The sequence below is a fragment of the Eumetopias jubatus genome, unplaced genomic scaffold (genome assembly GCF_037043125.1).
Source record: "Eumetopias jubatus isolate StellerSeaLion01/CBP00866 unplaced genomic scaffold, mEumJub1_p1.0 scaffold_4, whole genome shotgun sequence".
NCBI classification, from domain to species: domain Eukaryota; kingdom Metazoa; phylum Chordata; class Mammalia; order Carnivora; family Otariidae; genus Eumetopias; species Eumetopias jubatus.
The window spans coordinates 171,105,324-171,130,227 of NW_028274810.1; the positions used below are offsets into that span (position 1 = coordinate 171,105,324).

The following is a 24,904-nucleotide window of genomic DNA, read 5'->3' on the forward strand; positions in this document are numbered from 1 at the left end:
CCGATTTCTGTGGTATTAAATATTCCCACACTGGCCAATTTCAAGCTACCAAAATAAAGTCAATGAACACCGAGTTAGACGAGCAGTGATACATTATAATTTAGTATTTCCATACAGAAATAATCGATATAAATAACACTAAGAACACAGACAACAATAAAATAGAGTAAAATATTTAGGAAGTGATGAGTTTTAATAATATATGAACTTTGTTTATAGTACAATTTGTGTACTGTTTATGTAATTTTTACTAATAGCTGTGCCTTACAGCCAGCTTGCAAATTTCCAAGAAATTTAATTACCAGCTCTCTTAAGTTTGTATAAGCCAACTTCAGCACAATACTGGATATAATGAATGTGGTCCCTGAATTGCATAAGCATTTATAATGTAAATAATAGACCCAGACAAGAAAATCTATCAGCATATCATACCAAAAGCATATGCTGTTTCAACCCAATAATTCCTGATATAGCAAGGCTTTCCTTTTATGAAGTTCTCAACAGTATTTGCAGTGTGAATAGTGGCAATAATAGTCAACTCTTTAAGCTTTCTCTCTTTAGAACAGATGGTTCATTCAACTTTATTTTAGGAATTCTATTTTCACTAAATGCAGCTGGAACCACATACCAATAAAACTAGCATGTTTGGCTCATATTTCTACATTCTAATAAAATTATTAATGTACAATTGCATAATATGTTCTCCTACTCCCAATTCAGGGGAATGTGTACTAGTTAATTTTGGACACTTAAAAAAGTGATTACTTTTAGCAACAAAAATTCTGTATGCCAAATCTGAAATTACAACTGATCAAATCCTGATAACAATAATAGTATAGGCCACTAAAATCAAACTGTGACAAATAGAACGATATTAATAGAGAGTACTCAGTGCTTTATTTTTCAGAAAAAGAGTTAATCAGGTTATAAATATCATTGTTCAAAAAGATTTATTATAAGTTAAGTAATCAAAGAGTTTTTGCATTTGAAATTTCAAAATAAATTTCAATCCAGAATTTATCTCTAACTTCCCATTCAAAATTGTATTGGAGAAAAGTGGTGTCTGAAGTTGGAGGGTAAGTTGATTAGGACTGAAATTCTACCATTCTGATATCGCTTACCAAAATAATCTTATGGGTTTTTTTTTCTCTTTAAAGGGAGGCAATTAAAAAATATTGTGAGAAATATCTTAACAGAATAAATAAGGGTGGTTCTCTCTCTATGGAACTCTGCGATTCTTTCAAGAGCTTTCAGCAGTTATGAACCGAAGAATAGGTCAGATTCTAAAAGACTATTCATGAAGATATTTAACCAATATTATTCCAACTCTACTTTGTACTAACTTAAAATTGACTTGAAAATGTTTGGCTAGCTATTCATGATTTCAGGCAAAGTAGTAACAGTTTTGTCACTGTAAAGTCAGTAAAATTCCACCCATAATAGTTATGCCTTCAGTTTTCAGAACCCAATGCACAATGCAAATAAGTAACTAGTTCTCATAAAATTCCTAGGTCACCTTTGATGAAATAGGAAAGCAAGAGTGGAAGGGTGGCTTGAAAATAACCTAAAAGTCCCTTCAAAGGACATCCTCTCCCCCACACCCTGACTCTTTCCAGCTCTGGGAATAAAATTTCTGTAATTACCTTTTATCTATTACAAAGTACCTCACAGTCAAAAATGAAAATATTATAACAAACTTAGTGTGTTGCTCTTTCTAAATACAGTAAGCAATCCCACACAAGGACAAAAAGTTACATTTTTTAAATAATTTAAATAGCATCAATTGTTGACAGCTTTAAGATTTTTTTCTATTTCTAATTCATAATGGTTTGAAATCACTCAAATTAACAATAGAAGCTACAAAAACCTCCACTGAAATAGAAATGTTACAACTTATTTTTATGACTAGTATATGCTGATATCACTATAAAACATTGACAAGTTTATATAATGATTACTCTGGCTTTAATATAGTTCCATAGATTTTATATTGACCTGGGAGCTATGCCTCAGTGGCAGACACTGGGTTGTTGTTTACCAAATTGGGTTAGCTTTAGTTTCCCCTGGGCATGCATCTATACTACATTTCTAAGTTTCTCTTGCAGTAAGGAGTGGCCATGGAACTGAGCTGCATCTAAGGACATACACACAAAAGTAAGGCACAACGGGGAGTGTACAGGCCCATTTAAAACCAAAACAAACCAAAAACTCCATCACTCCTTCAAGATGACCTTTAAGAGCCCTGCATTGAAGATGGATGAGCCTCTATCAGGCACCAAAACCCTGTGTGGGGGAGAGCACCCAACCCCATCCTCCACCAGTGACTGGACTTTACCTGAGCAAAAAAGTAGCTTCTAGAAATGTAAGCCACTGTACTGAGGTTTGTATCTGTTATAGCAGCTAGTGTTAACCAAAAGAGTTTTCCTTCTCAGTTTTCCCTGCAAAAAGTTAATTCTCCCATCCTAGTAGATTTCTACCTTTCTGAAAGGAAATATGTCAACAGCTGGATTGCTTGATGAACAAGGTAAAAAGAGGGTCTTAAAACTACGAGACCATAAGAAACAAAGGCCATTAGTTCATGTTTGCATACCTTAAAGTATCTAACATGGTATCTTACACACAGATAGGAGGAGGAAAGAGTCAGTAAGGAAAAGAATAAACAAAGGTGTTCATAAACAGATATTCTCTCCTTTGCTCTACTGGCAAGACATAGTCCCTGGAAGTACATAGTCTAAATGAGAAAGGAATCATCTGATTTCCGAAGGTCTGTGATTGTATGCAAATCCTCTCTATAGTCTACCTACTTGAGCTTCAGTAGACTGCCGGACAAAGCAAATATATTCCCTTCTTGACCCAAGTATATACTTGGACTTGGGGTCAGAGGAAAGGAAAGAGAAGCAGCAAAGAGGAAAGCCATCTAGCCCAACATCTTTTCATATTTACTTATAAGCTTTTTTGGATGATGCTTTTTAGCATACTAGGTGCTACATGGTGTTTTCACGGTGCTAAAGAATCAAGTACAAAATCATATACAATTTATCAGTATTATCTGTTTACTCACAATATAATTATTCATTTATTCATTCAATGAGCAAATATTTATTGAGCACCGACATGTGAGGGGCACTGGAGGTATTTACTATATATTAACAAACAAGGCTCCTGTTCTTATAGTACTTCTATTTTGACTGGGGGCCAGAATTGGTATGGGAGATCAAGAGAGAAATAATAAATAAACAAATAAAATAACAATAATTTTACAGAGTGATAAGTTCATGGCAAAAATTTTAAAAAATTAAAAACGGTTTATTGTAATAATGGGATGAGATTCTACAAGAGTGTCACTGAAGACATGAGTCATGGATACTGCAACTTTTGTCATTTCATTCACTGCTGTCCCTCCAGCACCTAGAAAGTTCCCTGGTTATATATTAGGAATTAGTTTTTAAGTAATAGTTGAGTGAGAACAGCAAGAGCAAAGATCCTAAATGCAGCATCATCCTGGAGTGTTTAAGGAAGAGATAGAAAGCCACCCGGGCCACAGTGTAATGAGTTAGGTATAACACAATGTGCCAACTCACAGAGGAAGTCAGGGGCCCTATCATGTGGGGCCTTGTGGGCCATGGTAAGAGATCTGGACTGTGGTAAGGGGTTCCAGACTCTTCTTTGAGTTTTTTTTTTAATTTTTTTATTGTTATGTTAATCACCATATATTACATATTTTGTTTTGGTGTACTGTTCCATGATTCATTGCTTGTTCATAACACCTAGTGCTCCATGCAGAATGTGCCCTCTTTAATACCCATCACCAGGCTAACCCATCCCCCCACCCCCCTCCCCTCTAGAACCCTCAGTTTGTTTTTCAGAGTCCATCATCTCTCCTGGTTCGTCTCCCCCTCTGACTTACTCCCCTTCATTCTTCCTCTCCTGCTATCTTCTTCTTTTTCTTTTTTCTTAACATATGTTGCGTTATTTGTTTCAGAAGTACAGATCTGTGATTCAACAGTCTTGCACAATTCACAGCGCTCACCATAGCACATACCCTACCCAATGTCTATCACCCAGCCACCCCATCCCTCCCACCCCCGACCACTCCAGCAACCCTCAGTTTGTTCCTGAGATTAAGAATTCCTCATATCAGTGAGTTTAACGGGATGCCGGTAGATGATTATAAGCAGGAGAATACCTTGATCTTGCATTTGTTTTAAAAGGTCTCCAGCTGTTACCTGGAGGCCATATCACAGGGATGGAGGACAAAAGTGGGAGCAAGGAAGGAGAAGATGGTGACTGGGGAGAAGGTGGGGATCCTGGAAGTGAGAGAAGTGATCTGATTAGGGATCTATTTTGGGGGTGGAATTCACAGGGTACCCAGTATGGTGGGGAAACACTGGGAGGATCTAGTTCATTTTCATCCTACTCTAACGAAAAAAAAAAAAAAACAAAAACAAAAAAACACTGAAATACCTTGGTCAAATACCCGTGTTTATTCATAATTCCCTCTTTTTCTCCTCTCCCACATTTTGCGTTAGAAATTCTTCAAGCTTTACTTCTTAGTCCCATTATCACTGCTTTCTTCTTTCTTTGTTGTTGATGTTCTCAGGAACCTGGTGCTCTCTTGAAATGATCACCAAATTTGTCTCTGGATCTCTCTGTACTCTGAGCTTTACACATGCATTTTCAACCTCCTGCTGAGCACTCCCCTGTGGATGTCTCATGCCCAGCCTGCCACAAACTCTTTATCCTCTCCCCACGCTGCTCCTTCTCCTGAATAATCATCCCTGTCATCCAGACGGAAACCTCAGAACAACCTGATCCTGCTCTTCACTCATCTCCCACATCCAACAGTTATTAAATATGCCGCTTCAGCTTTACCAAAGTCTCCCAGGTGGGCCACTGTCATCATGCCCTAGAACATATTCCTCGTCTTCCTACTGCAGGGAAAGGCGGGGGCCTCCCAGTGGACGGGGGTCCCGGCAGTGAGGCCTCCCGATGGACGGGGCTCCTCGCAGCGTCTCCAATGTCTCCACTCCACATTCCACATCGCTGCATCTAAGGGCTCTAAAAGCCAAGTTCTGGCCACTTTTCTGCTTAAAAGTGTCCATCATCTCCTCACCTCCTTCAGAATAAACCCTACCTCTTACAGCCAGAGAGTTAAGATCTTGTGGGATCAGATGTGCCTACCTTTCTCGCCGCACCCTTCCTCCCTAGTATATCCATCCATGAAGTAGACTGTCTTGCCTCGTGAGATTCTGTGCTAGTTCCTGAGGAGGCCACCACGAGCTTTCCCACTCCCATTCTATAGTATCTATACTATGTCTCCAGGCAGGACGTCCTCTGCCCTTCTGTCCCTGTCAGAGTTCTACTCCTTCTACAATGCCCTATACGAAGGCCCTTGCTCTCATAAAGCAGTCCCAAATACTCCAATTAGAACTTGCCATTCCTTCCTCCACAATCCCATACTGACCTGTATTTCTAATTTTTGCCTGTTCTGTGGCCTTCACATTAAAGTTAACAAATATATCACCATAAACCCACATTCCCCGGGCGCCTGGGTGGCTCAGGTGGTTAAGCGACTGCCTTCGGCTCAGGTCATGATCCTGGAGTCCCGGGATCGAGTCCCACATCGGGCTCCTTGCTCAGCAGGGAGTCTGCTTCTCCCTCTGACCCTCTTCCCTCTCGTGCTCTCTATCTCTCATTCTCTCTCTCTCAAATAAATAAATAAAATCTTAAAAAAAAAAATTTAAAAAAAAAACCCACATTCCCCAAAACTCCCAGAACTACAGTTCTGTATAAGGCACTTGAAATGTTGTTAAAAATACATAAGCATCCTATAATGTAGACAATTACTATAAACTAAATTGATTAATGAAATTAAGATGCCTCCAACTGGTGGACAAAAAGAATAAATTAGTAATTAATAAAATAATTACCATGGTGGATGATTCCATTTTCTAATAATGCTTGTCCTAAGTGTACACCTTCTTCAGGCCTGTGAATCTCTCCAATTTCCAACAGCCATGACACAAATTCACTGCAACAGAAATCCAGTGAAACAGTTAAATAGATCCCCCCCTCCCAGGAAGTCTATTTCTACCATGCTTTCATCAAGTAGCTTTGGGAGGAATCTCAAAATACAAAGAAATATTTGCAGTGCATTTCAGCATGCATTTTTCACATAAGCAAAGCCGAAAATTATTTAAATTTTACTCTATTCTAGAAAACCCATGTCCATACATTCATGCTTACCTAAACCATATATAATAGCTATTCAATTTACTGAGACCTCTAATAAACACAAAGGGAAAATTTTAGAGTAGTTTTAACTATAAAGAGAACATAATAGATCCTAAAGATAACTAACAGGCAAAACAGATAGAAAAATAATGACTTAATATAAGAGACAGACTTTCTGGAATATGGCTTTCCAGGCACAGAAAACCAGTGTGTTTGAAATTCCAAGAAGGCAAACCAAAAAAACCATCCCCCACGTGGTAGATGGAATTCTAAACATGTCCTCTTACGCCCTATCGAGAATCCCATCCCTTGGTTTTGTAATCAAATCCTAATCTAGGTAGTGCTATGAATGGATTTAAAAAATATGTATATTTATTTATTTGACAGAGAGAAAACAGCAGAGGGAGAGGGAGAAGCAGGCTCTCCACTGAGCAGAGAGCCCGACGTGGGGCTCGAACCCAGGACCCTGGGATCATGACCTGAGCCGAAGGCAGACGCCTAACCAACTGAGCCCTCGACCCGCCCCTAAATGGATTTTGTATATGTAACCAAAATCCCAAGTCAGTTGACCTTAAAATATGTCAATTATTCAAGTGGGCTTGACCCAGTCAGTTGAGCACTTTGAAGCAGAGAGTTTTCTCAGGCTGGTGGCACAAGAGTAAGAGAAAAATTAAAAGCGCAAGAAAGATTCGGGAGCCACTGCTGCCTTTGAAGACAGAGGGGCCATGTAGCAAGGAATGCAGGAAGCTTCTAACTGAGAGTGGTCCTGGCCAACAGCCAGCACAGAAACAGGACTTACTCTTACAGTCACAGAGGACTGAATTCTGTCAACAACCTGAATGTGCTTGCAAGTGGATTTTTCCTCAGAGCCTTAAGATAAGGGCCCAGCCGCAGCTCAGCCCTTGATTTTGGCCTTGTGAGATCCTAAGCAGATGGCTGAGTATTGCTCACCTCGACCTCTTTCTGACCTATTGAATTATGAGCTAATGAATGGGTGTTGTTTCAAGGCACAAGAATGTTGTTATTTATTTTGCAGCAATATAAAATTAATACACACCAAAAGTTCTACTATACTGTTTTCAAATTCTGGTTATTTAGTGGGGCACACAGTGGCTCAGTCGGTTAAGTTGTTTTCGGCTCAGGACATGATCTCGGGGTCCTGGATCAGTCATGCCTCCAGCTCCCTGCTCAACAGGGAGCCTGCTTCTCCCTCTGCCCCTGCCCCTGCCCCTGCCGTTCCCCAAGCTTGGGCTCTCTTGCTCTCTCTCCTCTCAAATAAATAAACAAAGCCTTTAAAAATAAGTAAATAAAGTTATTTAGTAAATTCATTCTTGTATTAAAACTGTCACCTGGGGTGCACCTGGGTGGCTCAGTCGGTTAAGCATCTGCCGTCGGCTCAGGTCATTATCCCAGGGTCCTGGGATTGAGCCCCAAGTCCCTGCTCAGCGGGGAGTCTGCTTCTCCCTCTGACCATCCCCCCTGTCGTGCTCTCTCTCTCTCTCTCTCAAATAAATAAAATCAAAACAAAACAAAAAATACTGTCATCCCAAAGGAATACTCCAGCACAAAGCCATCCATCAGAACTGTCTACCACATACATCTGCTGTGGCTGTGAAAGGCCAGGGAGGATGCCAGGTCACATCTTTTACCATATGGGGGGGTGGGGGAGGAGCCCCAGACATCACAGAGAAGTAGGATGATGTTTTGTAACACAGGAGAGCACCAGCTCGGTAGTGATGTTTTTTATGGCCCTGTGGTATCATTAAGAGAACACTAAATAGAGAAACATTTTACAATAAAATATTTTATCATGCTCATGCTATAAAAATAACATTTGAACTTTTACATAAAGTAATGGATACATTTTAGAATGGTTTCAATTTTACACAGAGGTCAGAGAAATCAAGCTATAGAAAGTGTCAGGAAATTACTTTTCCATTTATTTCCAAACCAAAAGCAACACATATGGCTAAAGTCAAATAACCGAGGGACATGGAATTCTAAAAATGGATATCTAGTCTAAAAGGCAGAAGAAGTTGTTAAAATGCTTTTAATTCTTCTACTAAAAGGAGCATTCCAAAAGAAAGAAAATTTAAAAAGAAGTAAAACTTCAGTTTTTTCCTTGATGGCACAAAAATAATAATACCAACTCCAGGGGCACCTGGGTGGCTCAGTCAGTTAAGCATCTGCCTTTGGCTAAGGTCATGATCTCAGGGTCATGGAATCGAGCCCTGCGCATTGGGCTCTGCACTCAGCATAGAGTCTGCTTGTCCCTCTCCCTCTGCTCCTTCCCCCCACTATCTCTCTCTCTCTCTCTCTCAAATAAATAAATAAAATCTTTTTAAAAAAACCAACTTTTAAAAAATACAAAGCTTTTAACTCCTAAGTACGTGTCTGACGATTAGAAATAATGTATAGGAAGAGCCAGCACAGGGCTGGGCTTAAGGTAGCCGCCCTTCCCTTTGGTCCTGCAAGCTTCACCCAGCAGGGGTTCCCACATGCAGCTGTCCGCAGAACCCAGAAGACACACAGTGGATCTATGCTAAAAGCCCAGGCAACCTCTCTGCGTGTTGCTCTGTGCCAGGTCCACTGCATGACCCTCTTTTTCAGATTCCTCATTGAGAGTCCTTCATGCTGAGGCCAGCTGTCAAAGCGCTGGATTAATCTCGGGTTTAGACTGTGTGTCTTGCGTTCTCTAGTTCTCTGACTTGTAGGCCCCGTAGATGCATCCCTGCTGGACTTCGTCCCCTCTCAGCGAACCCGCCTGCCTGCCAGCCCTGCCCGACCCCAGCGTCCGCTTTGCCCTTGGAACATGGTACATCTGAAATTGTTGACGTCAGGGATGGATGGATAGATGTCTTAAGCTTTCCATATTTCTGGCTCTAGGTCCATTCCTTCATCCCACTACGGTCCAGGAAATGTGGACAGGAAAGAGATATTCATAAATGCCCAGAGGAATATTTTTTTTAAAGAAAAACAAATCACTCAAGGAAGGGTAGCTAACACATGACATAGTGAAAATCTGAGAGAAATCCATGCACCCAGACTCTCGACCTTACCTTCCAAGGAAGCATTTAGGGAATGTGGTCAGTTTTCTTTTTCTGTCTTTGATCAGATTCCCTTGCTTGCACATCATCTTATAGAGTTTCTCACCCTGTTCAGAGATCATTACCCAGGTGTCTTGCTCCATTCCTAATTTTAAACCTATTGAAAAGGAAACCAAGGACAGGTAACTGAAAAAGTCTCCTCACTCACTCCTGCCTGCATGAAACCAACACCTATTGCATGTCGATCCTGGGCAGGGGGCTGCCGATACAGAGCTCTGTACCACAGGACTCTGGTTGTCAAGAAGCTCAGGGGATCCCTGGGAGACAGTCTGGACAGAATCCCCAGGGCTGTGCGGCACCTTTGGTTTGGCCAGTGAAGGAAGAACAGCTGCAGCTCAGGCTCCAGGCACCCCTTCTGCAGCATTCGATCGGCACAACTGGACAGGTGGCCCTGAAAACAGCCTTACGGCAGAGGCTGTGACACAAGAAAGGCATATTCAGAGGATCTTACCTCTGAGAAATATGAAGAAAGGTTTCACAGAAGACCCATGTTCAAACGCAGAGGGATGAACAGGATTTCCAGAGAGAGAGAAAGTATGCACAAGAGCTACCTGAGGCGAAGCACCACAGGGGTGAGAGGACAGGGGCCACACTGGTGAGTTAGGCAGGGGCCTTGCTCAACTGCAGGTTCCACGTCCTTTGTCCCTGAGGTATCAGGGAAACATGTAAGGGTTTCTACCAGATGGAGGGGAAAAGCAAGGCAGGACAGGAAAGAACGTTTGGTTGCTTTGGAAACAAAGCTCAGACAACAAACATAGGAACAAACTGAAGGGGGCAGGCTTTAAAAAAAGGGAGATCATTAGAAGGAAACCTCAAAAATTCAGGTAAGGTCAAGCCCCTGCAGACAATAGTAGGGGCCACGGGGCAGAGAATGAAGCTGAGAAATATCTAGGAAGTGGTATTGATAGGATACAGCAAAGGGTTAAACGTAGGCATTATGGAGAAAGAGAGATCAGGATGCCTTCCAAGCTTTTGAGGAAAGCCGAACTGGGGAATAGGGGGGTAAGAAGCATGTTTGGAAAAGGGTTTCAGGGAAGGAGGAGTCCAGTACCATGCAGGGTGACTCTGGACATTCAGGTAGAGCCTAAGAGTCAGTGGAACGCACGCATATGAAGCTCAGGAGACAGGACAAGGCAGGACACAAAGATGGAGAAAGTGGCAGTGCAGACATGGACGTGAAGCTGGTAGGAATCGGTAAGCCAGGCAAGGATGTATCTTAGAGGGGACCAAGTGTCAAAGCTGAAACCCGGGGAATACCCACAATCAGGAGATGGAACTGACGAACTGTTGCAGAAGAAATACTTGAATCAGGGCGCCTGGGTGGCTCAGCTGGTTAAGCATCTGCCTTTGACTCAGGTCATGATCTCACGGTCCTGGGATCAAGCCCCGCATCAGGCTCCTTGTTCAGCAGGGAGTCTGCTTCTCCCCCTGCTCCTCCCCATACGCTTGCTCTGTCTCTCTCTCTCTCTCTCGCAAAAATAAATAAAATCTTTTAAAAAATACTTGAATTATTTTTACTCTTCTAGCTACAAAATTTTTTATTAAAATTTTTATTTTTTAAAATGGAGGAGTAATTACCATTTGCCAGTAGCAGAGAATAATCCATTAAGAATAGAGCCTGTTAACATAAACAAATTTATAGAATGTGCTTGTTTGCTTGCTTTGCTTTCTTTCTCTTTCCCTCCCTCCTTTCCTTCCTTCCTTCCTTCCTTTCTTTCTTTCTTCCTTCCTTTTTCACTTTAGGTTTATCTATATGCATAGTCATTCTGGAAAAAATAAATAAAGAAAGCTTCAACTTGACCAAACATTTATTTTACCTTTTAAATGATTTGCTGCGCTATTTGAATTGATTGCTAGATTCAACAAAACTTAATCAGCTATGTATTCATAATCTTTGTTTTAAATTTTCCTAACTGGCTCTCCATCCAAGATCAATCAAAGGAGTTAAGTATTTGAAAATGCTGTGGAAATTCTCAAACGTGTACTATGAATATTTTAATAGAAGTAGGAGCTTTGTATGTTCTTCAAGGGAAAATTTCTGAAGATGGAAGAAAGGGTTCTTTGTGTTCTGAAATTTCATCAGCAATGAGATATTTTGCTCCTAAGTCTCTGAGGAAAAGGAATGAACATTCTCTTGTTTCTTATCAATTATTTGGTAAAGAAATTAGTAGTAACACAAGCATTTCTATTTCCTACTTGAATTACAGAAATGTGCTTAATTGCAGATAAACTTGACACAACTGAATATTGCCAGATCAAAAACCTTTTGCAAATCTTGCTAAAAACATGAAGCAATTTTGAGCCAGGCCTCCTCATATGAACAAACTCCTTATTGGGTTGCATTATATTCAATGGCATTGTAACAATTCTAAAATGTTAATGTATATCCAGAGTGCCTTATTCTATAATTAGGATACTAACATATTTAGTCTAGAAATTTTCAGTGTATTGTTAAAGATATAACTGCTGAAGGCCCTGCATTATACTATTGAAGTTTGTCTCTTACAGGAAAATCCCATAATGATGTTTTAGAAATGGTAAGAATAAGGTGCAAAGAAAATTGAACAAATTTTAAAGCAAATGAAACCATTTGCTGCAGACTGAACGTTTGCATGCCTCCCAAATTCATATGTTGAAATATAACACCCAATGTGATGGTCTTAGGAGGTAAGGTGTTGGGCAAGTGATTAGGTCATGAGGGTAGAGTCCTCATGAATGGGATTAATGGCCTTATAAATGAGACACAGAGAGATCTCTTGCCCCTCTGCTATGTGAGAACACAGTGAGAAAATGGCCATCTACGAACTGGAAAACTGCTCTCACCAGACACTGAATCTGGGGTTCCCAGCCTCCAGAACTGTGAGCTACAAATTTCTGTCGTTTATAAGCCACCCAGTCTGTGGTATTTTGTTATAGTGCCTCAACAGACTAAGATACTATTTAAAAGACACTGCTTGCCACAATATATCATTTTACTAATTATACAATGTTTTTCTTCTCTTTTAGCAATAATATTAGAAGTATTCAAAATGTATTTTAGGGGTGCCTGGGTGGCTCAGTCAGTTAAGCATCTGCCTTCAACTCAGGTCATGATCTCAGGGTCCTGGGATCAAGTCCCACATCAGGCTCCCTGCTCAGTGGGGAGTCTTGCTTCTACCTCTCCCTCTGCCTGCCACTCCCCACTGATTGTGCTCTGTCAAATAAATAAATAAAATATTTTTTAAAAAAAGCATTTTAGCCTGAGTCTTATATCACATGAGAAATCTAAGTGAACACCATATGCCTTTTTACTTTCTTATAACTTCTGCCCATTATCTGCTTTCTTGCTAAGCTGGAATCTTCACAAAATATAATAGTGCCCAATTCATACACCCACCTTTTCGTCGTTCTCTTTCTTTCAAAATAGCTTCAAACCATTCATGTTTCTCCTCAGGTGTTTTTGCCATACACACAAACCATTTATTTTTGGCTGTGTTATGTATCTTCCATCCATTGACAACAATGTGTCCACTGCTATGGAAGTCAGCTGGAAATTAATGGGTAAAGGTGAACAACAAATATAATATCAATACAGTCATTCAATTCATAACAGTTCCAAGATCATTGAATTCTCAAAAGTATCTTTGCTTTATATGTGTAAATGAAGAACGTAAAAACAAAAAATTAAGTGTTTATATATTAAACGCAGTCAGTACTCAGGAATAGAACATTTCTAACTCATAACATGAGTATATTACATGAAACTGAACAACTGAACTAATTAACATTCCTTTCCTCTATGTCCAAAAATATTATGAAAGTTCCTAAAGTAATAAAAAAAGAACTTTTAAAAGATTTTCATCTCAATAATCGAATATCCAAGGTGTCAGATTCATTTTGTCTTTTTAATATTCCTTTGAAATATTATTCTAGGTTTCAAAAGCAAACTATACCACCACAGAACAATTCCCAGCTGTTTAATGAACCCCACAATAAGAATCAGAACAAATGAATGGAACATACCAAGAGTACATTTACCTAATCTTCAATAAATGGAAAGGTTCAAATGCCAATCCATTATCATTGCTCATGATTGAAAAATACACACTCTTTAAAATTACCACATCATTCCATATAACTGGCTTGAATAAAAACAAAAAATTTTTTTGAGTCTGAATTCTCATTGTCTTTTTCTACGTCTCATCATAATTTTGGTTACATTGTCATGCTGGATTTGAAAATGCCAACAGGAAACCCTCTATGGCAGTTTTCTGCCTAACAGCAGGTAGAGAATAGTGATGTTACTTGTAGCCAGATTTTACTGGCATGACAGTCTGCAAAGCAAAGATTCAAAATGAAAAAACATATGACAAAGGCCTGAGTCAGCACCTGCCCCAATTTCAAGTGACACTTTTCATTCATCTCCCGGAGAGTCACTAAACAGTAATGGTGGGTAGCGAGGAAGTGAGCCACAAAGTGTTAAAGGTGGTTTAGAGAAATGACTTTGTGGCACTGTACTATTTTTTATTTCTTTATTTTTTCTCAAATGGCCTATTTTATTTGGTGAGTTCTGAGTAGAGGCAGGCATGGTTGGCACTCATTCTCCCCAAATCTTGTCCCCATCGTCTTTTTAGCTCCAAAATCACCATACAGTATATGTGACCAGATTAACTATTCCAAAATGCATTTTCAAATGATTCCATATAGTTGAGGGTCTTTAAAATTCCAACTTATATATGAGTCAGGATAGACTTATATTAGATCTTAGTCTATAATATATATACATATATGTGTGTCTATATGTACATATATATGCCGTAATTCCATTAATAATAACAATTTCTGATAAAATAGCGATTCAAACTAGCAGAAGATTTCCACCATCAGGAAATAAGTCTGTTTTTAAAAGGAATTTTTGTACTTTCCTTCTTACCCTTACATATTTAATTCATATTCATATCTTATACAAAGTAGCAGATCCTAGTAATACATGTCAGATAGGTATCGATGACATTAGTAAGAAAGTAAAAATTATCAGTTAGTAATTATACCATAATGCCTTGTTACCTCCTACAAAAATCACCAACCAAGAAATAATGATAAATTGGTGGGGAAAAAAGATCAAATTGTACATGTTTACACACCCTCCTCCTCAAATGTGTCACCTTACAGGGTCAGTATCACAAACAAGCATAAGCTTTTCAGACTCTCCCCTCTTCCACAATCAGGCCGAGATTAGCTAAGTGAACCCAGCACTGCAGCTTAAAAGACCCCACATTCCCACTAGTGTTATTCCCCTTTTAATCATACTCCAGGTAAAGAAAATCACAAGAACCACAAGCAACGTACAATAATTAAATATTGGACTTACTTTAAAATGAACATAATGTATTCTTCCCATAGAACACCGAGGAACACAAGTTCATGTGCTAGGCTGATGCTCCTGACCCTGCACATCATATGCCCTGGGCCAGCCACCCCTGTAACCTGGGTCTTCCTTCCTTCCCTCCCTGGATTATTTGAGCCTGACATTGCTCTCTCCACACCCTGCTGACTCTTCCTTCAACATTTTTCATCAGGCCATTCCTTACTTCAAAAGCTTTTGGTAGCTCACCACTGAATCAAGTGAAAACATGAAAGCTTGCTTTCGTGCTTCTTCTTAAACTGACCGCCCCCCCCAACTGCGTTCTCCTGTGGCCTGGCCACTTTTTGCGGCTTTCCTCCTTGTCCTGTGACTTACCTGTTCTCCAGGCTGACGCTCACTCTCATCAAGCTACCCAGCTCTGCTCTCTGCCTCAGCAACTCTTTCTTCTCCTTAAAGTGTACCCAGATCTTTCGCAAAGCCTTGCCTAACCATTACAACCTGGGCATTCAAACTTCCCTTGGAAAATGTATGATTAAACTCAGAACCAGACAAGTCAGCATGTGATTGCACATGGCCATTGTTTCATGAACAGAAAGCAAGACTGTTAACTGACTGTAAAATCTGACAAGTCAAATAATAGGTTAATTGCTGTACCAATACAATATTTTGAAAGAACAGCTTATGTCACCTAATAATTTAAAATGAAAGGATAGGGGCGCCTGGGTGGCTCAGTCTGTTAGATGTCTGCCTTCGGCTCAGGTCATGATCCTGGAGTCCAGGGATCGAGCCCCACATCAGGCTCCCTGCCTAGAGAGGAGTCTGTTTCTCCTTCTGCCCTTCACCCTGCTCATGCTCTCTCTCTTGCTTTCTCAAACAAGTACATAAAATATTTTTAAATAAATAAATAAATAAATAAATAAAATGAAAGAATAATGTTCCTTTTTTTTTTTTTGAAAGATTTTATTTATTTATTTGTCAGAGAGAGAGAGTACAAACAGGGGGAGCCTCAGGCAAGGGAGAAGCAGACTCCCTGCTGAGCAAGGAGCCCAACGCGGGATTCGATCCCAGGACCCTGGGATCATGACCTGAGCTGAAGGCAGACGTTTAATTGACTGAGCCACCCAGGCGCCCAAACACGTTCCTTTTTAAAGTTTATGTGCTAGCCACTTTCTATCACTAATTTTAAAAATCATAATTTTAAACATATACACAAAGTGTATGTGTATATATATACAACAGGATTCACAATGTAGTATAAATATCACAATGATATCAGTTACCAAATTACCAATGTTCTACAAAATAAGCAACTGATTCTCATTTATTTTGCAATGAGAATTAGTGATATATAAATGGCTTCATAATTTCAATCACAGCACATTTTTCAATAACTTCATTCTAAAAAATAAGTTTGAATTCAACTTATTAAGAACAGCCACATAAAGATCATGGAAGGGGCACATGGGTGGCTCAATCGGTTAAGCATCTGCCTTCAGCTTAGTTCATGATCAGCTCAGGTCATGATCCCAGGGTCCTGGGATCAAGCCCATGAGCCCATGTCGGGCTCCCTGCTCAGTAAGGTGTCTGCTTCTCCCTCTGCCCCTCCCCCCCATTCTCTCTCTCTCAAATAAATGAAATCTTTAAAAAAACAAAATCATGGAAAAGCCCAACAGTGCTTTTCCTTAGTAGAAATTTAAAAATATTTTTTAATGAAAGAATAATTTATTAATGCCAAATGTAAGTATTTGCAAGTTTCAATGGATCTAAAATATAATTCTACAGGAAGTGTTAAAAAGGAATGGAATTAAAATTGTCATTCATTAAGTGTAGAATATCCAAATTCAACAGTCTCTAGGCACTGATGTTTTTTCCGAAAAGAGAAAAATCCAAGGGGCAGCCCTGAACAACTTACTAATTACTTTGAAGCTACACAGTTTGCAAATTCCTCACTCTTAATTCAGCATAGTTTTACATAATGAGATGAGGTTTTTCTAAAACTGATACTACTATAACTCTCAATGGAAATGCTGGTATCTTTTCAATAGTGTGAGTTTTAATGAGATGGAAGCTAGCCAAGTACTCAGGCTAGGAAACAGAAGAAACTGCCAGAAAATATTATTCAAAACATCAAGAGACTGATGTCCAAACAATGTGTTTAACCCTTATTCTGGTGATCAACAGTGTGCATGCACAAATTTCTAAGAGGAATTTTAAAAATTATAATTTACTCATATTATGAATACTTAATGCTGAAAAAATTATTTTGGAATAAATCTTTGATTTTATCAAATAATAGAAGAAAATTTTCTGGCATCTAAAATTTCATTTGACATTATTTATGGGAAAAAAAGTTTCTTAAAAAAGGTTCTAACTGATTTTTCCTTTTAAAACTAGAATTAGCTTCCTTGACCTTTTTGAAATTCCCAATAACATATTGAAAATTTAAGTGTATCAGGAAGGAACTAATACGTGCCTGGTAGTCTTTTCAACATTGTAAAGTTACGCTACTTTTTAATTAAGAATGTATTCAATTCAGCTTATACAACAGTACTATGGTTGTTAAGGTAACTATGGTTTATCTATTTTGTTGACTACTAAGTAACGATAAATATATGTTATGTGGTGATAAGACATGAAGATAAAGATGATATAATTCAGAAAATGATTCTATTTAATTGAAAAGAGGATAAAAAAGAAAGAAAAGAGGATATAGAACTACAGAGTTCATGTTTTTAAGCATTTTTAAAAAAATCTGTGCATAAAAAGAAAATTAAAGGAATATTTCAAAATTCTCGTTTATTTCTCTTTAGATGATGAAATTATCTAGTATTTTCAACTTATTTCTCTGTTATTTCCAAATTTTCTCTAATTAGCAAAATTTAATTTTAAAAAAACCCAATGTGTTTAATATCTTTAAATGGTTTAAAATATTTATATTGAAAATGACAGCTGAAATCTTTCTTTAAAAATATCTACTCACTCAAAAGAACACCTTAAAGAATAAATGAATTTCCATCTTATTTATTTCAAATTTGACCATTATATTGAAATTTGTGGTTTGTGCAACACTGAACTGCAGATCACATTTTCTAAAGGTCACCATTTTGCCCTCTGTCCAACTACACAAATAAACTAGTTCTTAAGAAAGAATACAATACAAAAACAAACGAGTTCTTAAGAGAGAATATAAATGATCTGTTGTTACTTTCTGAATGAATTTCTAAGCATATACTATGAAAATTACCAAGAAAGTTAATGGCAGAAAGTTCAACAGCTTTCCTATTTAGGTCTTAAGCTGGATACTTTTTATGCATTATGATCAAACTAATATCTCAGAAAGAATCTTCAAAGAAGAATTAAATTAGAATTAATCAAAATGAGAGATGGATCTACAGAATGGTGGAATAGAAATCTGGCCACAAACTCAATGGCTACCACCTTCCTTGAACATAAGCAGTAATGGATAACATGGATATATTAAAATAAATACACAAATTTTTACATTTCTGCATGTCATATCATTATTGCATTAATTTTTTGTATTCTGAGATATAACTGATATAATCCAACTCATTAAACATTATAAGTAAAAGTATAATCAAGTTTATTTTTCAAAGGTTTTAGATAGTTACACACTGGCTAAAAGCTTAGTGTCATTCCAAATGCGATTATTTCTTCTGCAAGTTTTGAGCTAAATCAATACAATCAGTGTCTGATGGAGTCCTTAGAAAAGAAAAGCATTTTACTTATACCGAGAGTATGCAAAAATACCTAATATTTTTATAATATATTCAAATAGATGGGGGAACATTTAAACTTTTCATCAAAAGTTCTAAGCACACTTAAAAATTTATCTTGATTAATTAATTTGTATTATTTTGGTATAGTCATTGTTTGGTTTTGGTTTTGGCAATGAGCAGATGAGCCTGACAGTATTTGCCATCCCTTGATGAGGACTTGACATATGGACATTGGTCAGCTCTGCTGAGATCTATCAACATCAGAGCTCCCATTCATAGAGTTTAAAGTAAAAACACTTGGGGCGCCTGGGTGGCTCAGTCGTTAAGCGTCTGCCTTCAGCTAAGGTCATGATCCCAGGGTCCTGGGATCAAGCCCCACATCTAGCCCCGCATCGGGCTCCCTGCTCAGCGGGAAGCCTGCTTCTCCGTCTCCCACTCACCCTGCCTGTGTTCCCTCTCTTACTGTGTCTCTCTCTGTCAAATAAATAAATAAAATCTTAAAAAAAAAGTAAGAACACTTAAAACCTGAGCTCATCAAAAAGAAATGGAGATTTTGTGATGGAAATGACCAAGAAAACAAAAAAAGGAGAAAGTTGGTATAGCACCCAGATCGTTTCTTAGAAGAAACGAACAACCAAAGTTAATCTCTATATACTGATGCTTTATCTCTTCACAGCTCTCCAGTTGGTCCCTATAGGTTTAAAACCCATATGGAACCTCTGCTCCCTATTTCTCAAGGCATGGCCACGGTCACCAAGGAAACCTTGCTCCAGTCCCAGCTTCATATTAAACATCTGGGTTAACTTAGACGAGTTAGTTCTTCAATGTGGCTTCATTTCCATCATCTGAAATGTTAACAGGGTATATTAGTTGAGCTTCAAGATCCTATTCATCTTCAGAAATTCTATTTTTGAGTTTCCAAGTCCTGGCTGAGGATATACACTTATCCTAAAGACCTAGTAGTCACACTTACTAGAATACTAAATTTTCTTTGCAGGAAGCAAAAGGAAGGTAGACAGCCGCAGCCTTAAAACTTCTTTAAGTGACCTTGTAGCAAGTATTTGTAGCCAAATTCCTGCAACATGCTGTGTATATATGTTAAATGGAGAAATAAGGCCTTAACTGGATACTACAAAGTATAATTAATTCCTTCATCATATTTCAATGGAACCTGAGCCTTGGAAGTTTGTGCCAAGAGGTGTCATCAGACAATTTATGACTAAATATTCTGAAATGTCCTGTCTTCCCCACTAATTCATATCTACCAGTGTCTGAAGACTTGTTTCCCTAACATCCTTATCCCCCAGGTACTGAGGTCCTGAAGGCTACCATCTTACCAGCACTAAAAGAACATTTTCATGGGATTGAATCCAAAGTCCATTTGCATTAAAACTCCATCACCCAACATAGGCTCTCACTGCCCTACATCTATGCTGAAGATGGTATTCTGGTTTTTTTTTTTTTTAAGATTTTTATTTATTTGACAGAGAGAGACACAGCAAGAGAGGGAACACAAGCCCCAATATGGGGCTTGATCCCAGGACCCTGGGATCATGACCTGAGCTGAATGCAGACGCTTAACGACTGAGCCATCCAGCGCCCCTGAAGATGGTATTCTATGCCCATGCCTCCAATGGCCCTGGGCTCTTAGATTTCTTTATCTAGTGTCCCAGTTTCCCAAAACGTAGGAATCATTGTCAAATTCATCAAAACTTACCAAAATTCACTCAGATTACCCGTGCAAATGGTACAAATGGGGACAACCACACCATCAGGGGGAGAGGGAAGGAAATGAGACACAGGAGCTGTGTGCCCATGAAAAGGCATAAAAAGGGGAGAAAACAAAGAGAAGGCTAAAGTTAACAGGGGACAGGTGGTTCCAGCAGGGGGAGACAGGGCCAAGAAGGAATAAAGTGGGGGTTTGAGTGTGCCTTCCTCTGCCTTCCTTCCACCCACCTCAAGTACAACATGGGCTTTTGGATATTCTCTTGAGCAAGATAGCTGTTCACATGTAGACAGACAACATTCCTAAATGTCACTAGCGTCCTCTCAGAGCATTAAAATGAATTAAAATGCCACCTTACAAAAAATATTGGGCACTCCTGACATGGAAAAATAGCCTAAGTTCTACATGTTAGAATGTGAGTATTTGCGGACAGGGATTTTCAACTGTGCCGGCAGTCAGACAGCTCCCACATCTACATCCCTCCATTAGCCCACGTGGAACCTCGCCACAAGATGACTTGGTTCCCAGGAGAGTACACCTGAGTTTTGCTCATTGCGCATCTTTTCCCCTTACCTGCACCAATCATGCTTCACTATTTATGTTCTGGACAATGTTTTAGGATGCTAACAATGGGATAGAGAAATGGCACACAGGTGAGCATCTGAAAATTTATGCCCATGCAGATGGTAAACATTCTCCTCCCCTCTGGGACTAAGAGATGGCAACAGAGGTATGTGGTAGCAGGGAGCTGATCTGTGTCCCAATTCCATGTTTAAATGGGGTATTATAAAGGCATTTCTCTATATGGGAATTAAAGTCACTTAGCAACAATTAATATATTTTATTTCATCTTGTCATTTCTCCTAGAAGCATATCTTTGAAATTCTAATTAAAATCATTGGGGGGAAAAAATGTGATCCAATTTACTAATCATTCATATTATAGACTAGTATATCATCATATTACTTAATATGATGCATTGATTTTTTTCAAATAGAAAATAACTTATTTAACCTCAAACATTTATTTAATGTTTGTGACTAATCATGATTTGATAAGCTTACTTGTCAAAGTCTGTACCTTCAAATCTGCCATGTGAAAATGCACTATCTTTAAGTAATAAAGTAAAATACACAAAACACCCTTCCTCTACAAGCAAATTGACAACATGTTTATATGCATAGTGGCTATATAGCTAATACAAATTTAGAGTTTTCCATATTCTACAGTAAATATATTATATGAAAAAATATCACATATATACATATAAAACATAGTATAACTTGAAGAAAATAAATTAATTCCTTATTTTCTGTACTCATGCTGGCGATACCAGGAACTGTGAGTGTGTACATCACTCCTACTCAGCTGTTTCTTTGTATCTCTGGTGAATGCTAGTGTGTTTCAGCCAAATATAATTTTCTACTTTGCCAATAGTCCCCGTCTCCCTTATCTTGCCTTTCTCCTCCAACTGCTCTACCTAACGAAGTATTTCTAAGCTCGAATGCACCGCAAATGAATTACTCAGGTGAGAAGTCTGTCTTATGAGGGAGTTTACTATTGGTGTTTCATTTTAAAACTACAAATTACCTACCTGTGCCATCATCCACATTTTCCACTTCCATCACCTCTGTATTGATCCGGCCACGAAAAAGGTACCGATGTCCATCTGTAGATGCCTTGCTATTCTTCAACCGTCTTGTAATGGAATGAAATCACAAAAACTTTGTTACTAAACTTAATAAAAAACAGTGTTGAAGCAATATGATGTAAGCTATCCTCTGAAAAAACAAAAAAGACACCAATGCAATCAATGATATCAAATGTTAGGCTCTTGGTGTTTATTTGTGTGCTCCCATTCATAACAGCACTGGTTGCTTTACCAATGAGGCTTATGTACTAGCTTTTGTAAACAAATGGAAGCTTTGGACTAAGAACAATATACAGTTGGGTGGGTAAATATGTGCTTTTGCTCAATTTAGAACATAAAAGTTACCAAATCAAAGTCTGTTACACACTAAAAGTTAGTTATTTTAAAATTTCACTTGATTTCTCTCACTTTCATTTCTCATTTTTCAGTAACTAGCTGGTAATTTCCATTTCTTCAAGCTCGGGTAAAATTCAGTTAGTACTTATGATTTCTCTGCAAAGAAACTGACTGTGCTGGAAATTCTTCAGCTGAGTGTTATCCAGCTGAAAATATTTTTCCTATATTGTTTCTATGATATGAGACCTATATACTTGTGGAATAAGTCTCTTAATACATGTATAATCCTTTATAAGGGTCTTATTTATTTTTAAAATAGTCTAAAACATTCCAAAACTTTGGTATAGTGTGTCTAATACTGGTTTTTAATCTTAAAAGGTATGTACAACAAAGTTAAAATATCCAGGTTTATAAATGAACATTTGTAATAATAAATTATGTGGTTAAGTGTGTTTATACTTGAATCACTGAACATTCAGAAGAGATTATTTTAGAAAGTTTTTTAATTAAAGAGGAAAGATTCTAAGAAATGATTCAGGAGGATTCAAGAATACCTAGTTACTCAAAAGATTTCAATTGACTTCAACTATTCCATTTGACTCATTGACAAAAGTCTGGCTAATAATTTAATATGCTGAAATAATTATTCATTTATTGTGTTGTACAGACACATCTGGCAAAAGTGAAGATGTAAATGTTCACCAACTTCACTATCCCTCTCCTCCTCACCTCTGCAGTTAGATATCAGCCCTAGGTATCAGCCCTCCCTGCAGGGAGGGGTCACAAGGTGGTGTCCCAGTCCCTGAGCACCTTACGTGAAAGAGAGTATATATTCCTGCCTTATCTGTCTAAAGCTTCATCAAAACTCAGTAGTCCTTCATCCCTACTAAAGGAAACTAATTAAATAGATTAATTAACCTGATTTAGGGTTTCTCAGCCCCAGGCCTTCACCATCTTGCACTCCAATGATCATTACGAAAGTGACCTCTAAATGTCCTTTGCTAATAACCTTAAATAAATGTTACCAATTAGGGATTCAGTCCATATAGTGTGCAAGTTGGCATCATAGCCAGCCTAAGATAGAGAAGAATGCAGAGCATACTAATATGTAGGTAATTGCATATTCTCCCAGGTAGGACATAGTATTGTGGGTCTTGCAAATGAGAATTTCTTGTAAGTTTATACATCATACATCAATCATTTGTTTTAAGTTTAATATCCTTGATAACAGTTTTATTCACAGGCAAAGAATCATAGCATGGAACCTATCACTAGTCCTATTTTCCAAAGCATTAATTTTCTTTGTGATCTTGTCAGTTCTGAACAGGCTTTTATATTTCTCTTGACATGTAGATAATAACACTCAATATGAAATTCCAGTAAGTGTCTGATCAACATTGTTAACGCTTAGCTTAAAAAGAGAGATCTTTGGTCCCTTCAGAAGGTGGTTCTATTAAAGTATACCTACTGAAAAGCCTATGCTTTGAAAATAATTTTGCTCTATATTGTAATGTAGAATGTTTGATATCCCAATTCTATGATTTCCCTCCTAATTATGTGTTTTAGTGGTCATCAGGACACATCTTGCAGGAATGTTCATAACAGCAGAAAAACTGAGACAAACAAACAAAAACCTAAAGTCCACTGATAGGAGAGTGAATAATATTCAACCAATGGAATGTTATACAATAGTTAAATGAATAAACTATGCCTATACATATGGATACACAGTTTACAAACTATATTGTATACAAAATACAAATTGCAGAAGACAAAATACATTATAATACTTACAAAGCTCATTAACAGGCGAAACTAAGCCATATCATGTTTGATGTATTAAATATTACACAACACGGAGGAGGAGCAAGATGGCGGAGGAGTAGGAGACCTAAATTTCATCAGGTCCCAGGAATTCAGCTAGATACGGATCAAACCATTCTGAACACCCATGAACTCAGGAGGAGATCGAAGAAAAGAATAGCAGCAACTCTCTGAACAGAAAAGCGACAACTTTCTGGAAGGTAGGACGTGCGGAGAAGTGAATCCAAAGCAATATTTGGGAAGATAGACAGCGAGGGAGGGAGCCTTGGTCAGCCGCTACCGGCAAGTGATGGAGCAGCGGAGAACAAAATCAGAACTTGTAGAAGTCAGCTCCGCTGAGGGACGTCCCTCCAGTGGCTAAGCAGGGGGTGGAATGCTCGCACAGTGTGGTCTCAGGACCTCCGGGGTCACAGAAAGACTGGGGGTGCCTGAATGCGGCAGAGCTCCCAGGTATTGGAGCAGGGAAGCTGGCTGCAGAGACAGAGCCTAGGAGCAGGCTCTCAGCTCGGGGTTGCCATAAACCATGATCTGCAGCACAGTCGGGCCACTGCTCTAACAGCAAGGACCAAACAAGCAGCAGATCCAGGGAGACTCCCCTTCCTCTCCCAGGAGGAGTGGCAGGGGAGTGCACCACAGGGATATGCTGGGTTTGGAGACTCCACACGGGGTCCTGAGCCAGAGACAGAAACGCTCAGTCACACATCGGGTTAGAAAGGAGGGCAACCAGAGACCGGGGAGACAGGACTGATTGCTTTAATCTGGGGGGCTCACTGAGGAGTGGGGCCCCGAGTTCTTGGCCCCTACCAGAGGGAGATCGGGAAGCCGACATTTTGACTCTCCCCCTCCAAAGCTGTACCGAAAGCTTGCAGGGAACCAAAGCTCCCGAGAGCAAACCCGAGCAGATTACTTAGCCCGCCCCCGGCAAAGGCAAGGAAATTCCGC

The 24,904-nt window shown here is 38.8% G+C and overlaps 1 protein-coding gene across 1 annotated transcript in view; it reads right to left on the bottom strand.

The window, feature by feature from the left end:
- The window catches only part of PREX2 (phosphatidylinositol-3,4,5-trisphosphate dependent Rac exchange factor 2), a 294,568-nt gene that overhangs the window by 167,153 nt on the left and 102,511 nt on the right, over positions 1 to 24,904 (bottom strand). Inside the window, exons 8-11 of the mRNA XM_028111247.2 lie at positions 21,746 to 21,849; positions 12,718 to 12,867; positions 9,294 to 9,438; positions 5,931 to 6,031 (exon numbers count right to left, since the gene is read on the bottom strand). Of these exons, the coding sequence (XP_027967048.1) occupies positions 5,931 to 6,031; positions 9,294 to 9,438; positions 12,718 to 12,867; positions 21,746 to 21,849 (500 nt within the window). The remainder of the gene's footprint in view (positions 1 to 5,930; positions 6,032 to 9,293; positions 9,439 to 12,717; positions 12,868 to 21,745; positions 21,850 to 24,904) is intronic.